At 40.3% G+C, this 13,781-nt stretch overlaps 1 protein-coding gene across 13 annotated transcripts in view; it reads left to right on the forward strand.

Annotated features, from left to right (window-relative positions):
• The window catches only part of LOC142160072 (uncharacterized), a 1,559,230-nt gene that overhangs the window by 431,591 nt on the left and 1,113,858 nt on the right, over positions 1-13,781 (forward strand). The window contains exon 1 of one of the 13 annotated variants that reach the window (XM_075214962.1): positions 4,180-4,279. The exons of the other annotated variants lie outside the window; for them this stretch is intronic. Coding sequence (XP_075071063.1) covers positions 4,195-4,279 — 85 coding nt within the window. The 5' untranslated portion in view covers positions 4,180-4,194. Of the gene's footprint in view, positions 1-4,179; positions 4,280-13,781 lie in introns of those variants that run through there. 13 annotated transcript variants of the gene reach the window in all.

Genomic DNA, 13,781 nt, shown 5'->3' on the forward strand with positions numbered 1-13,781 from the left:
GTAATAACTCCCAGCACACACTGATATGGGGATTATTATTATTATTATATATAGAGGAGAGGGGTCTGTACAGTGATATATGGGAGTAATAACTCCCAGCACACACTGATATGGGGGATTATTATTATTATATAGAGGGGAGGGTTCTGTACAGTGATATATGGGAGTAATAACTCCCAGCACACACTGATATGGGGGATTATTATTATTATATAGAGGAGAGAGGACTGTACAGTAATATATGGGGAGTAATAACTCCCAGCACACACTGATATGGGGATTATTATTATTATTATATAGAGGAGAGGGGTCTGTACAGTGATATTTGGGGAGTAATAACTCCCAGCACACACTGATATGGGGGATTATTATTATTATATAGAGGAGAGGGGACTGTACAGTGATATATGGGGAGTAATAACTCCCAGCACACACTGATATGGGGATTATTATTATATAGAGGGGAGGGGTCTGTACAGTGATATATGGGAGTAATAACTCCCAGCACACACTGATATGGGGATTATTATTATTATATGGAGGAGAGGGGACTGTACAGTGATATATGGGAGTAATAACTTCCAGCACACACCGATATGGGGATTATTATTATTATTATATAGAGGGGAGGGGTCTGTACAGTGATATATGGGAGTAATAACTCCCAGCACACACTGATATGGGGGATTATTATTATTATATGGAGGAGAGGGGACTGTACAGTGATATATGGGGGTAATAACTCCCAGCACACACTGATATGGGGGATTATTATTATTATATAGAGGAGAGGGGACTGTACAGTGATATATGGGAGTAATAACTTCCAGCACACACTGATATGGGGATTATTATTATATAGAGGAGAGGGGTCTGTACAGTGATATATGGGGAGTAATAACTCCCAGCACACACTGATATGGGGATTATTATTATTATTATATAGAGGGGAGGGGTCTGTACAGTGATATATGGGAGTAATAACTCCCAGCACACACTGATATGGGGATTATTATTATTATATAGAGGAGAGGGGTCTGTACAGTGATATATGGGAGTAATAACTCCCAGCACACACTGATATGGGGATTATTATTATTATTATTATTATTATATAGAGGAGAGGGGACTGTACAGAGATATATGGGGAGTAATAACTCCCAGCACACACTGATATGGGGGATTATTATTATTATATAGAGGAGAGGGGACTGTACAGTGATATATGGGAGTAATAACTCCCAGCACACACTGATATGGGGGATTATTATTATTATATAGAGGAGAGAGGACTGTACAGTGATATATGGGGAGTAATAACTCCCAGCACACACTGATATGGGGGATTATTATTATTATATAGAGGAGAGAGGACTGTACAGTGATATATGGGGAGTAATAACTCCCAGCACACACTGATATGGGGGATTATTATTATTATATAGAGGAGAGGGGTCTGTACAGTGATATATGGGGAGTAATAACTCCCAGCACACACTGATATGGGGGATTATTATTATTATATAGAGGAGAGGGGTCTGTACAGTGATATATGGGGAGTAATCACTCCCAGCACACACTGATATGGGGGATTATTATTATTATTATATAAAGGAGAGGGGTCTGTACAGTGATATATGGGGAGTAATAACTCCCAGCACACACTGATATGGGGCATTATTATTATTATATGGAGGAGAGGGGTCTGTACAGTGATATATGGGAGTAATAACTCCCAGCACACACTGATATGGGGGAGGATTATTATTATTATATAGAGGAGAGGGGTCTGTACAGTGATATATGGGAGTAATAACTCCCAGCACACACTGATATGGGGGATTATTATTATTTTATAGAGGAGAGGGGACTGTACAGTGATATATGGGAGTAATAACTCCCAGCACACACTGATATGGGGATTATTATTATTATATAGAGGAGAGGGGACTGTACAGTGATATATGGGGAGTAATAACTCCCAGCACACACTGGTATGGGGGATTATTATTATTATATAGAGGAGAGGGGTCTGTACAGTGATATATGGGGAGTAATAACTCCCAGCACACACTGATATAGGGGATTATTATATAGAGGAGAGGGGTCTGTACAGTGATATATGGGAGTAATTACTCTCAGCACACACTGATATGGGGGAGGATTATTATTATTATATAGAGGAGAGGGGTCTGTACAGTGATATATGGGAGTAATAACTCCCAGCACACACTGATATGGGGGATTATTATTATTTTATAGAGGAGAGGGGACTGTACAGTGATATATGGGAGTAATAACTCCCAGCACACACTGATATGGGGGATTATTATTATTATATAGAGGAGAGGGGACTGTACAGTGATATATGGGGAGTAATAACTCCCAGCACACACTGATATGGGGATTATTATTATTATATAGAGGAGTGAGGACTGTACAGTGATATATGGGGAGTAATAACTCCCAGCACACACTGATATGGGGGATTATTATTATTATATAGAGGAGAGGGGTCTGTACAGTGATATATGGGGAGTAATAACTCCCAGCACACACTGATATGGGGGATTATTATTATTATATAGAGGAGAGGGGTCTATACAGTGATATATGGGGAGTAATAACTCCCAGCACACACTGATATGGGGTATTATTATTGTTATATAGAGGAGAGGGGACTGTACAGTGATATATGGGGAGTAATAACTCCCAGCACACACTGATATGGGGGATTATTATTATTATATAGAGGAGAGGGGACTGTACAGTGAGATATGGGAGTAATAACTCAGAGCACACACTGATATGGGGGATTATTATTATTATATAGAGGAGAGGGGACTGTACAGTGATATATGGGGAGTAATAACTCAGAGCACACACTGATATGGGGAATTATTATTATTATATAGAGGATAGGGGTCTGTACAGTGATATATGGGAGTAATAACTCCCAGCACACACTGATATGGGCATTATTATTATTATATAGAGGAGAGGGGACTGTACAGTGATATATGGGAGTAATAACTCCCAGCACACACTGATATGGGGATTATTATTATTATATAGAGGAGAGGGTACTGTACAGTGATATATGGGAGTAATATCTCCCAGCACACACTGATATGGGGGATTATTATTATTATTATTATATAGAGGAGAGGGGTCTAAACAGTGATATATGGGGAGTAATAACTCCCAGCACACACTGATATGGGGGATTATTATTATTATATAGAGGAGAAGGGTCTGTACAGTGATATATGGGGAGTAATAACTCAGAGCACACACTGATATGGGGAATTATTATTATTATATAGAGGAGAGGGGTCTGTACAGTGATATATGGGAGTAATAACTCCCAGCACACACTGTTATGGGCATTATTATTATTATATAGAGGAGAGGGGACTGTACAGTGATATATGGGAGTAATAACTCCCAGCACACACTGATATGGGGATTATTATTATTATATAGAGGAGAGGGGACTGTACAGTGATATATGGGGAGTAATAACTCCCAGCACACACTGATATGGGGATTATTATTATTATATAGAGGAGAGGGGACTGTACAGTGATATATGGGAGTAATAACTCCCAGCACACACTGATATGGGGGATTATTATTATATAGAGGGGAGGGGTCTATACAGTGATATATTGGGAGTAATAACTCCCAGCACACACTGATATGGGGGATTATTATTATTATATAGAGGAGAGGGGACTGTACAGTGATATATGGGGAGTAATAACTCCCAGCACACACTGATATGGGGATTATTATTATTATATAGAGGAGAGGGGACTGTACAGTGATATATGGGAGTAATAACTCCCAGCACACACTGATATGGGGGATTATTATTATATAGGTGAGAGGGGACTGTACAATAGTGAGAAGACATTTCGTGTGAGACACCCAGCAGCTGTCCCTGTGTGTCAGGAGGATTGAGCAGGGCCCAGAGCCCCATCACGGTGCCTCCACCTCAGTCACTGATACATGACAGAGACAATGACCAGAAGATCCTGGAACTGACCAACAAGATCATTTAGCTGCTGACTGGAGAGGTGACTGCTGGGAATGGGACATTATACAGTAACACCAGGGGATGTGTCTGGGTGATGACCATTGTGTGTGTCAGGGTCCTATAAGGTGGATGATGTCACTGTCTATGTCTCCATGCAGGAGGGGGAGTATTTAGAAGGATACAAGGGTCTGTACAAGGACGTGATGATGGAGAATCACCAGCCCCTCATATCACTGGGTAAGAGAAGGGTTAATCACAGTCCTGTCTGTGTATATAGGAGTCGTCTTCTCTATGTGTATAAATTCATTGTTACATACGTGAGATTTTATATGAGAAATGCACATTGACAGATATAAAGAAGCGAGTGTAATAGAAAATGTTGTTATAAAAAGCATTTCTGGTTTTCAATGCATATTTTTGGGAAATTTGGCGTCTATTACTATTAAAAAGGTCTTTTAGTGTTACTGAATAAATATTCTATAAAAGGTCTCTCTCTCCCCCTCTCCTTCTCTCCCTGCTGATCAGACACAACATTAAGACCAACTGCCTAATATTGTCTAGGTTCCCCTCGTACTTACAGAACAGCTCTGACCTGCACATATAATCCTGTTTCAGTGTGGCAATAAAAGGGTGGAAACAGCATTAATAGCGGTTCCCAGTAGTCTATTGCAGATCTGTAAAGTCATTGGGAGAGCATTCTATTTCTTGTTTATTTACTTTTAAATAAAAATGCATTTTGTTTTACTGCCCCTTCCTGAAAAAGGGGCGCCTTTGTTTTTAAAAGCTTTGGCTATAGGTAAAAGACAACTCCTTCCCCCCCTCAACATTAGATGACCTACCGCACCCTTTATTTGCAGTTCTAGGAGGAGGAGCAGCTGCTTAGTGTCTTCTCATAACCTACAATTGGTATCAGAGACTGGGGGTAACTGCACCCTGGTTTGTGAAGCCAAAAGGTTTCCCTGAGATCATGTATAAGCCCTGAGACCACTGCAATTAATGGTGATGTTTAAACAGGAAGTGGGTGTGTTGGTCCCATAATGGAGAAGCGAAAAGGTGGCAGGATTGGAAGTTACTAAAGTGTCATTGAAGAGTGTGAAAGGCTCCAGAATGATGTGGCGGGAACAGTACTGAAAATTGATCCTGTTACATGATGTTATTAGTAGTAAGAATAAGATGACCTTTTATACATCTCACCACCATGCATTTATTCCAACAGAACTATCTAAAGATCCATCTACTCATATTAAGGAGGAATCGGTCTCATGTGATGGAGGAAACCTCACAGACATTAACATTTATACACCCACAGATCATACACAATATACATCTCATATTAAGGAGGAATCAGTCTCATGTGATGGAGGAAACCTCACAGACATTAACATTTATACACCCACAGATCATACACAATTTATATCTACTGATATTAAGGAGGAACCGATCTCATGTGATGGAGGAAACCTCACAGACAGGGACATTTATACACCCACAGATCATACACAATTTATATCTACTGATATTAAGGAGGAACCGATCTCATGTGATGGAGGAAACCCCACAGACATTAACATTTATACACCCACAGATCATACACAATATACATCTCATATTAAGGAGGAATCAGTCTCATGTGATGGAGGAAACCTCACAGACATTAACATTTATACACCCACAGATCATACACAATATACATCTACTGATATTAAGGAGGAATCAGCCTCATGTGATGGAGGAAACCTCACAGACACTGACATTTATACACCCACAGATCATACACAATATACATCTACTCATATTAAGGAGGAATCAGTCTCATGTGATGGAGGAAACCTCACAGACACTGACATTTATACACCCACAGATCATACACAATATACATCTCATATTAAGGAGGAATCAGTCTCATGTGAAGGAGGAAACCTCACAGACACTGACATTTATACACCCACAGATCATACACAATATACATCTACTGATATTAAGGAGGAATCAGTCTCATGTGATGGAGGAAACCTCATAGACACAGACATTATTAAAGCCACAGATCATGCACAGCATATATCTACTTATAATGAGGATTTGGGATCTTCTTCGAATGGTGAAAGATGTTTTAACAACCAGTTCAACTATGTTAAACACCAGAATGAAAAAAAGATCAATGATATTGAAGATAAATCTTGGTTCTGCTCTGAATGTGGAAAATGCTTTACTAGGAAAGGAGACTTTTTACGGCATCAGCGAATCCACACAGGAGAGAAACCATATTCTTGCTCTGAATGTGGGAAATGTTTTGCCAGAAAATCAGATTTAAAAAAGCATGAAAGAATCCATACAGGAGAGAAACCTTATTCTTGCTCTGTTTGTGGGAAATGCCTTTCCACTAAATCCTCCTTGACAGAACATCTTAGAATCCATACAGGAGAGAAGCCACATTCTTGCTCAAAATGTGGAAAAAGTTTTAGATGTAATTCAGAACTTGTTGTACATCAGAGAAGTCATACAGGAGAGAGACCATATTCTTGCTCTGAGTGTGGGAAATGTTTTTTCACAATTTCATATCTTGTTGTACATCAGAGAATCCACACAGGAGAAAAACCATATTCATGCTCTGAATGTGGGAAAGGGTTTAGAAGTAATTCAGAACTTGCTCTACATCAGAAAAGTCACACAGGAGAGAAGTCATCCTATTGCTCTGAGTGTGGGAAATGTTTTACCAGTAATTCTCATCTTATTATACATCAGAGAAGTCACACAGGAGAGAAGCCATTTTCCTGCTTTGATTGTGGGAAATGTTTTACTACAAAAGCATACTTTCGACTGCATCAGAGAATCCATACAGGAGAGAAACCTTATTCTTGCTCTGAGTGTGGGAAATGTTTTTCTAGTAAATCTGATTTGAAAAAGCACGAAAGAATCCATTCAGGTGAGAAACCATATTCATGCTCTGAATGTGGGAAATGTTTTACCAGTAAATCATATTTTAAAGAGCATCAAATAATCCATACAGGAGAGAATCCATATTCTTGCTCTGAGTGTGGTAAATGTTTTACCAGTAAATCGTATCTGAAAGAACATCAAAAAATCCATACAGGATTGAGACCATATTCTTGCTTTGATTGTGGAAAATGTTTTACCAGTAAATCATATCTGAAAAGGCATCAAAGAATCCATACATGAGAGAAAACATATTAACTCTGAATGTGGTAAATGCTTTTCCAGTAAGTCAGATCTGAAAGAACAACAAATAATCTAATCATTAAAGAAAAATCATATTCTGAATGTGGTAATTTATTTCTCACTAAACCTTTAAAAACGTCAAAGAATACATACAGGAGATAGTCCTTAATCTTACTCTGAGTGTGAGAAATGTATTACAAGCAGTCTGCACCTTCTTGAATACAAAATAACGGGGGAGAAACCATATTTGTGCGGGAAATGTTTTGTGACCATAAGAGGTCTATCCAAACATAAAATCCTGCAGCTAAAATTCTATTATATTTACTATCATCATCATCATTTTTTTATATAGCGCCACTATTTCCGCAGCGCTGTACAGAGAACTCATTCACGTCAGTCCCTGCCCCATTGGGGCATACAGTTTAAATTCCCTAACATACACACGCAAACACACATACACACAGACTAGGGTCAATTTTTGTTAGCAGCCAATTAACCTACCAGTATGTTTTTTGGAGTGTGGGAGGAAACCGCAGCACCCGGAGGAAACCCACGCAAACACGGGGAGAACATACAAACTCCTCTCATTTACTATGAGACTTCATAGTCAATGGAACCTTATATTGAAGTTGTCTTAAGAATATGGCTGTTAAAAATATTCTCAGATATTATGTAGAAGTTCCTGTAGGGGTCCAACTGGGAAGAGATGCCTCTCAGTGGTACCCTGAGGACATACTGTATTTGACCAGTGGAATATCAGGTTAAAGCTTTACCCCCAGGTATCATTACAAGGGTATTTTAAAGCTTAAGCTTTTCTTGTAAATAAAATGTACATGGATATTGTTATAACTGTTTCTTGCTGATTTAATTTGTCTTTCAGCAAAACAACATGAGAGAAACCTTGTCAACCTTATACAATTGTCTACATACCTCAAATTGCTTTACATGTAATTTCATCTTCATGTAAATTCTAATAAAAGAGTATATGAATAAATAATGTGTTTTATAACTTCTTACACATTCATTCAGGTGGTTATCCATATTCTTTTATTCTTGTGCAGAATGAGGGAAGTGTTTATCTTTAGTTCAGCTTTTGATAGACATCAAAGTTTTCACATATGAGACTAAAAAGTAATCTTAATATAGATATGTAGCTGAAAGTTAGAATCTTTCTCTTACAAATTTATTAAACTATTGAATAAACATTTTACATGTAGGTTGATTCAGTTGTTTTTTGTGATCTCATTTACTTGTGAGAAAACCAACTGATAGTAGGCAATATATGCTGTATAACGTTAGTCATCATCATCATCAGCAGTTATTTATATAGCGCCACTAATTCCGCAGCGCTGTACAGAGAACTCGCTCACATCAGTCCCCATCCCATTGGAGCTTTCAGTGTAAATTTTCTAATAAATACAGTCATGGCCAAAAGTTTTTAGAATTAAACAAATATTATTTTTCACAAAGTCTGCTGCCTCCGTTTTTATCATGGCAATTTGCATATACTCCAGAATGTCAAGAAGAGTGATCAATGACAATGAACTTTATCCCAAAAACAACATTTCCACTGCATTTCAGCCCTGCCACAAAAGGACCAGCTGACATAAGATCAGTGTGTCACAACTGTATATTGTGTACCTGCTAGGGTTGGCACTACTTGGAGGAAGGTGCGGAATCTAACGTGCCCCTGGTATCCACCAGGGACCCCCGCAAGGAGGTATGGACTCCGCCGCAGGAGACACCCAGGGCATGGACCTTCTCCAAGTCATATAGCGAGGCATGAGGAAAGGAGGGTCAGACAAGCCGGGTCGGTAACAATGCTAGCAATCAAGGTACTCAAGGATAATCCAGAAGAATAGTGAGACAAGCCAGGTCGGTAACAGTCTAGCAATGCGGTACACATGGAAATCCAAAAGAGTGGTCAGACGGTCCGGGTAGAAAAGGGCACAGGCAGGCAGACTGGTCAAACAAGGCAAATATCTGTATAAACGCAGGAGGCAGGTACGCATGCGCAGACGGCCGGGCCGGTGGCCAGAAGTTCTGCATCTGGTTGCTACGCAACCAGATGCACGGGGAGGAAGTACAGGCGGGCATCCCAAAGGGGCAGCGGGAGGGCGCCTGACAGTGATTCTCTCATTAACAGGTGAGAGTATTGACAAGAACAAGGCTGGAGATCACTCTATCATGCTGATTGAGTAAGAATAACAGACTGGAAGCTTTAAAAGGAGGGTGGTGCTAGAAATCATTGTTCTTCCTTTGTTAACCATGGTTACCTGCAAGGAAACATGTGTAGTCATTATTGCTTTGCGCAAAAGGGCTTCACAGGCAACAATATTGCTAGTAAGATTGCACCTAGGTCAACCGTTTATTGGATCATCAGGAACTTCAAGAAGAGAGGTTCAATAGTTATGAAGAAGGATTCAGGGCGCCCAAGAACATCCAGCAAGCGCCAGGACGTCTCCTAAAGTTGATTCAGCTGTCTGATCGGGGCACCACCAGTGCAGAGCTTGCTCAGGAATGGCAGCTGGCAGGTGTGAGGCGAATACTCTTGGAGGCTGGCCTGGTGTCAAGAAGGCCAGCAAAGAAGCCACTTCTCTCCAGGAAAAACATCAGGGACAGACTTATATTCTGCAAAAGGTGCAGGGATTGGACTGCTGAGGAGTGGGGTAAAGTCATTTTCTCTGATGATTCCCCTTTTACATTGTATGGGGCATTTGGAAAAATGCTAGTCCGGAGAAGGAAAGGTGAGCACTAACATCAGTCCTGTGTCATGCCAACAGTAAAGCATCCTGAGACCATTCATGTGTGGGGTTACTTCTCAGCCAAAGGTGTGGACTCACAATGTTGCCTAAGAACACAGCCATGAATAAATAATGGTCCCAAAACATCCTCGAAGAGCAACTTCACCCGACAATCCAAGAACAGTTTGGTGATGAACAATGCCTTCTCGAGCATGGTGGGGCACCTTGCCATGAGGCAAGAGTAAAAACTGGTTCAGTGATCAAAACATTGAAATTTTGGGTCCATGGCCAGGAAACTCCCCAGACCTTAAGAACTTGTGATCAATCCTCAAGTGACTGGTGGACAAACAAAAACCCACAAATTCTGATAAACTCCAAGCATTGATTAGACAAGAATGGGCGGCCATCAGTCAGTACGTGGCCCAGAAGTTAATTGACAGCATGCCAGGGCGAATTGCAGAGGTCTTCAAAAAGAAGGGTCCACACTGCAAATATTGACTTTGCATAAACAATGTGTGACTGGATCACGTATAAATAACTTATGGTATAAATTTATTTAAAGGAAATAGCGCAGGTCGCTTATGTATATAATTGCAAATGTACTTATGTTTGATATTGTATTGCACTTTTTTAGTAGGAAATGTATTGGCCAGGAAAGGGATTTGCTTATCTTTGTAACCTTGCTAGAGGAAATGCATTAATTTCTAAGGTATATGTTTGATTTCTGATAAGCATTTGTAAGTCTGTTGTGTAGTGTAGAGGATGTCCTCATTAAGGCTAATTAAGTCTATTCAATGTGAGTGACCAACACTTGAATGCACAACAGGGGGCCATTACCTGAATGCAGGTCATGTTAGGCAGATAGGAACTCTAAACAATGGAGACAGAACATCTGAAGAAATCAGGGTGATGTGGAAGTTAAATTGTGTTAGATGCAAAACTAGATTACATCCTGAGATCTGATGGATATCAAGTTGATATGGAAGTTCAATTGTTAGGTGCAAAATTAGATTACATCCTGAGATCTGAGGGAATATTCTAGACGGGTTGGAGCCAGCTAGGTCCAAGGAGCTGGTTTACCCCCTGCTAGGAGTTATGTCAGAACTGTATAAAAGGTGAGCTGTGTGAGCATGTAATGTATCATTCTGATGTTCCATCTGACTTGACCACTGATACCGTTAATCAGTGGAACTGTCCTTGTCAGGGCACCTGAGCGAAATAAAACCACTTTTTGTTTCAAGACCCTGCTTGACAAATTCTTCAATATTGCTGTAATACTGTGACCTGCAGATTAGACCCTAAATCTAATCCATTCACCGGCTGTACCTGAGGTTGGACCCAGCTCTCTAGTACCACCGCTCTACCGCTACCCTGCAGCCCTGGTCAGTGTAATAGGCCAGGGGGGATCCATCCACAGCATCCCTGATTTATAGGAAGAGGTCTGGAGTACCAGCGCAGGAGTACACTAGCAGTGACAGTTACCCAGAAGGAACGTGGTTCTGAGCGCCATAAAGGAGCTCAGTGGTGGCAGCATTGTAAGCCCCTCCTACTGCGGCAAGAGGGCGCATATGGGTTAACATAAGGGAACGGTGGCAAAGTAAGCTCAGCCGGTTCCCAGCAACAACAGACAGGGTGGCATAGGCGGTCCATCCTGTCACACAATGTAATTGACAATAAAAGCCTTTGACACTTATGAAATGTTTGTAATTTTACTTCAGTATACCAAAGCAACATCTGACAAAAAGGTCTAAAAACACTGAAGCAGCAAACTTTGTGAAAACTAATACTTGTGTCATTCTCAAAACTCTTGGCCATGACTGTATATACACAGACAGAGAGAGATACTAGGGTCGATTTGGTATCAGTCATTTAACCTACTAGTATGTTTTTGGAGTGTGGGAGGGAACCAGAGGAAACCCAGGCAAACACAGGAATAACATACAAACTCTACACAGATAAGACGATGGTTGGGAATTGAACTCATGACCCCAGTGCTGTGAGGCAGAAGTGCTAACCACTAAGCCACAGTGCTGCCTTCAATACTTCTCACAAAGATGTTGTTGCTCTCCAGATAGGATAAGGGATACAACATAATGTGACTATTACTGACTATGAAATATGAAGTAGGAGACACAGATGGTCTTTCCTGGAATCTGCTAAAATCACACTGCACTATAGGTGTACAAGGTAACCTATAAATACTTACAATGTTTTGGTTTATATTAAACCATCAGATGTGTTATGCATTTGCGTATTACTGTTGTAATAGCTTTATTGAAGTTTGTGGTTATATCTTCGATTGCGTTTGGGCCTGATGTCCAAGCTATTGTCTCAGTCGGGAACTCCAGCTCTGCTGTTCCATTTGAGCTCTCCTGCTCAAAGACTTCTGTAAAGTCATCTCCATTACAGATTCCTCTCCTGCCATCCTAATTGGGGACTCCACTCCAGCTGGTCAAGATAACTCCCATTCTAGGATCTAAAAGGTTCCTACTATTCCATTGTCTAAGGTTGCAAAAATCTCTGATTTGCTTTGTGGTCCGAAACTCCAACCACCTACATTTGATGGGTATATGGCACAATAATATGTCCTACTAAATTTTTGTTCATCCCTTTGTCTGTCTGCATCAGACTTCTTCCATAACCAACAAAATGAAGTATACGTCATGATGTCTATCTTTACAGGGGAAGCTCGGTAATGGGCCGATCCCTTCATTGAGACCAGAGATCCAATTATTTCAAATCTACAGGTTTTTACTTGACACAGTAATTAAAGAATTTTCCCCATCATCAAACCCAACCTACGGTTCATCTGTGTCATCTTCTATACCTCCAAGTACTTCTACTTTGGAGTTCTCTTTGTGTTCTGTCCAATTTGAACAAACTTTTGTTCCCAAAAAGAACTAAAAGGAAAGGGAGGCAGAAGAGGAGAGGGACTTCTCAGTCTCAGGTTTCCTTGGCCATTCTTGTATTACATTGTCTTGCCTTTTGGATATCCAGTGGATATATATTACAAATTTACAGTTACTTGCACGATTCTAGAGTATGATTCTGACTCTTTCCAGTAATCCTTATTTTCCTTGTTTGCTGAAGGTCTGGTATCTGCTCATAAGAGGGGGAGGAGGGTGGTGCTGTCACAATCTGCCACTCTCCTCTCCTCTTTAGGCGCTGCTTTGACGGTAATGGATTTTATAGCCTTTTCCAGCAGACTCATTTATAGACTGTGTCTTCAAGGATTTTCCTATATTCAGTGTCTGCTATAGCTGCTACTTGTGCAGCTCTCCATTCCTGCCATTTATTTAGTTCTGTATCTGCTACCTACTGTTGCAACTACTACTGCCAATATCCGTTGCCTATTGTTTCACCTACTTCTGCCATTGTATTCTCGTTTTCATTGAACTCTGCATCTATTACCTGTTTTGCTTATGGATTTGTGCTATCATTATTAACCACTGCCTGCATCAAGTTATTTACCTTTAAATAAAGAACTTTGTTTTTATTCTCAACTCTCTGTGATTTGCATACTGGGAACTCTGTCCGTATAAGACCCACAGACAAAGTACTGGACATACAGGAAGCATAACATTGCAGAAGACTTAATAGGCAGGGGATATAACAGGTGTTGTAAAGAACATGCATGAGGCAAGGATGGACAGGTGGGTGAGGTTGGAGGAGGGAGGGGTGAGGCTGAGATGAGGGGGGTGACATTGAGTAAATGTGGGGTTAGGAGGAAGACATACAAAAACCAGTGCATGTTTTCATCTAATCAGAGACAAAGTAACATTAAGTATCATATAAAAGAAGATACAATTAGAGACTAG

This window comes from Mixophyes fleayi, chromosome 6 (assembly GCF_038048845.1).
Source record: "Mixophyes fleayi isolate aMixFle1 chromosome 6, aMixFle1.hap1, whole genome shotgun sequence".
NCBI lineage: Eukaryota > Metazoa > Chordata > Amphibia > Anura > Limnodynastidae > Mixophyes > Mixophyes fleayi.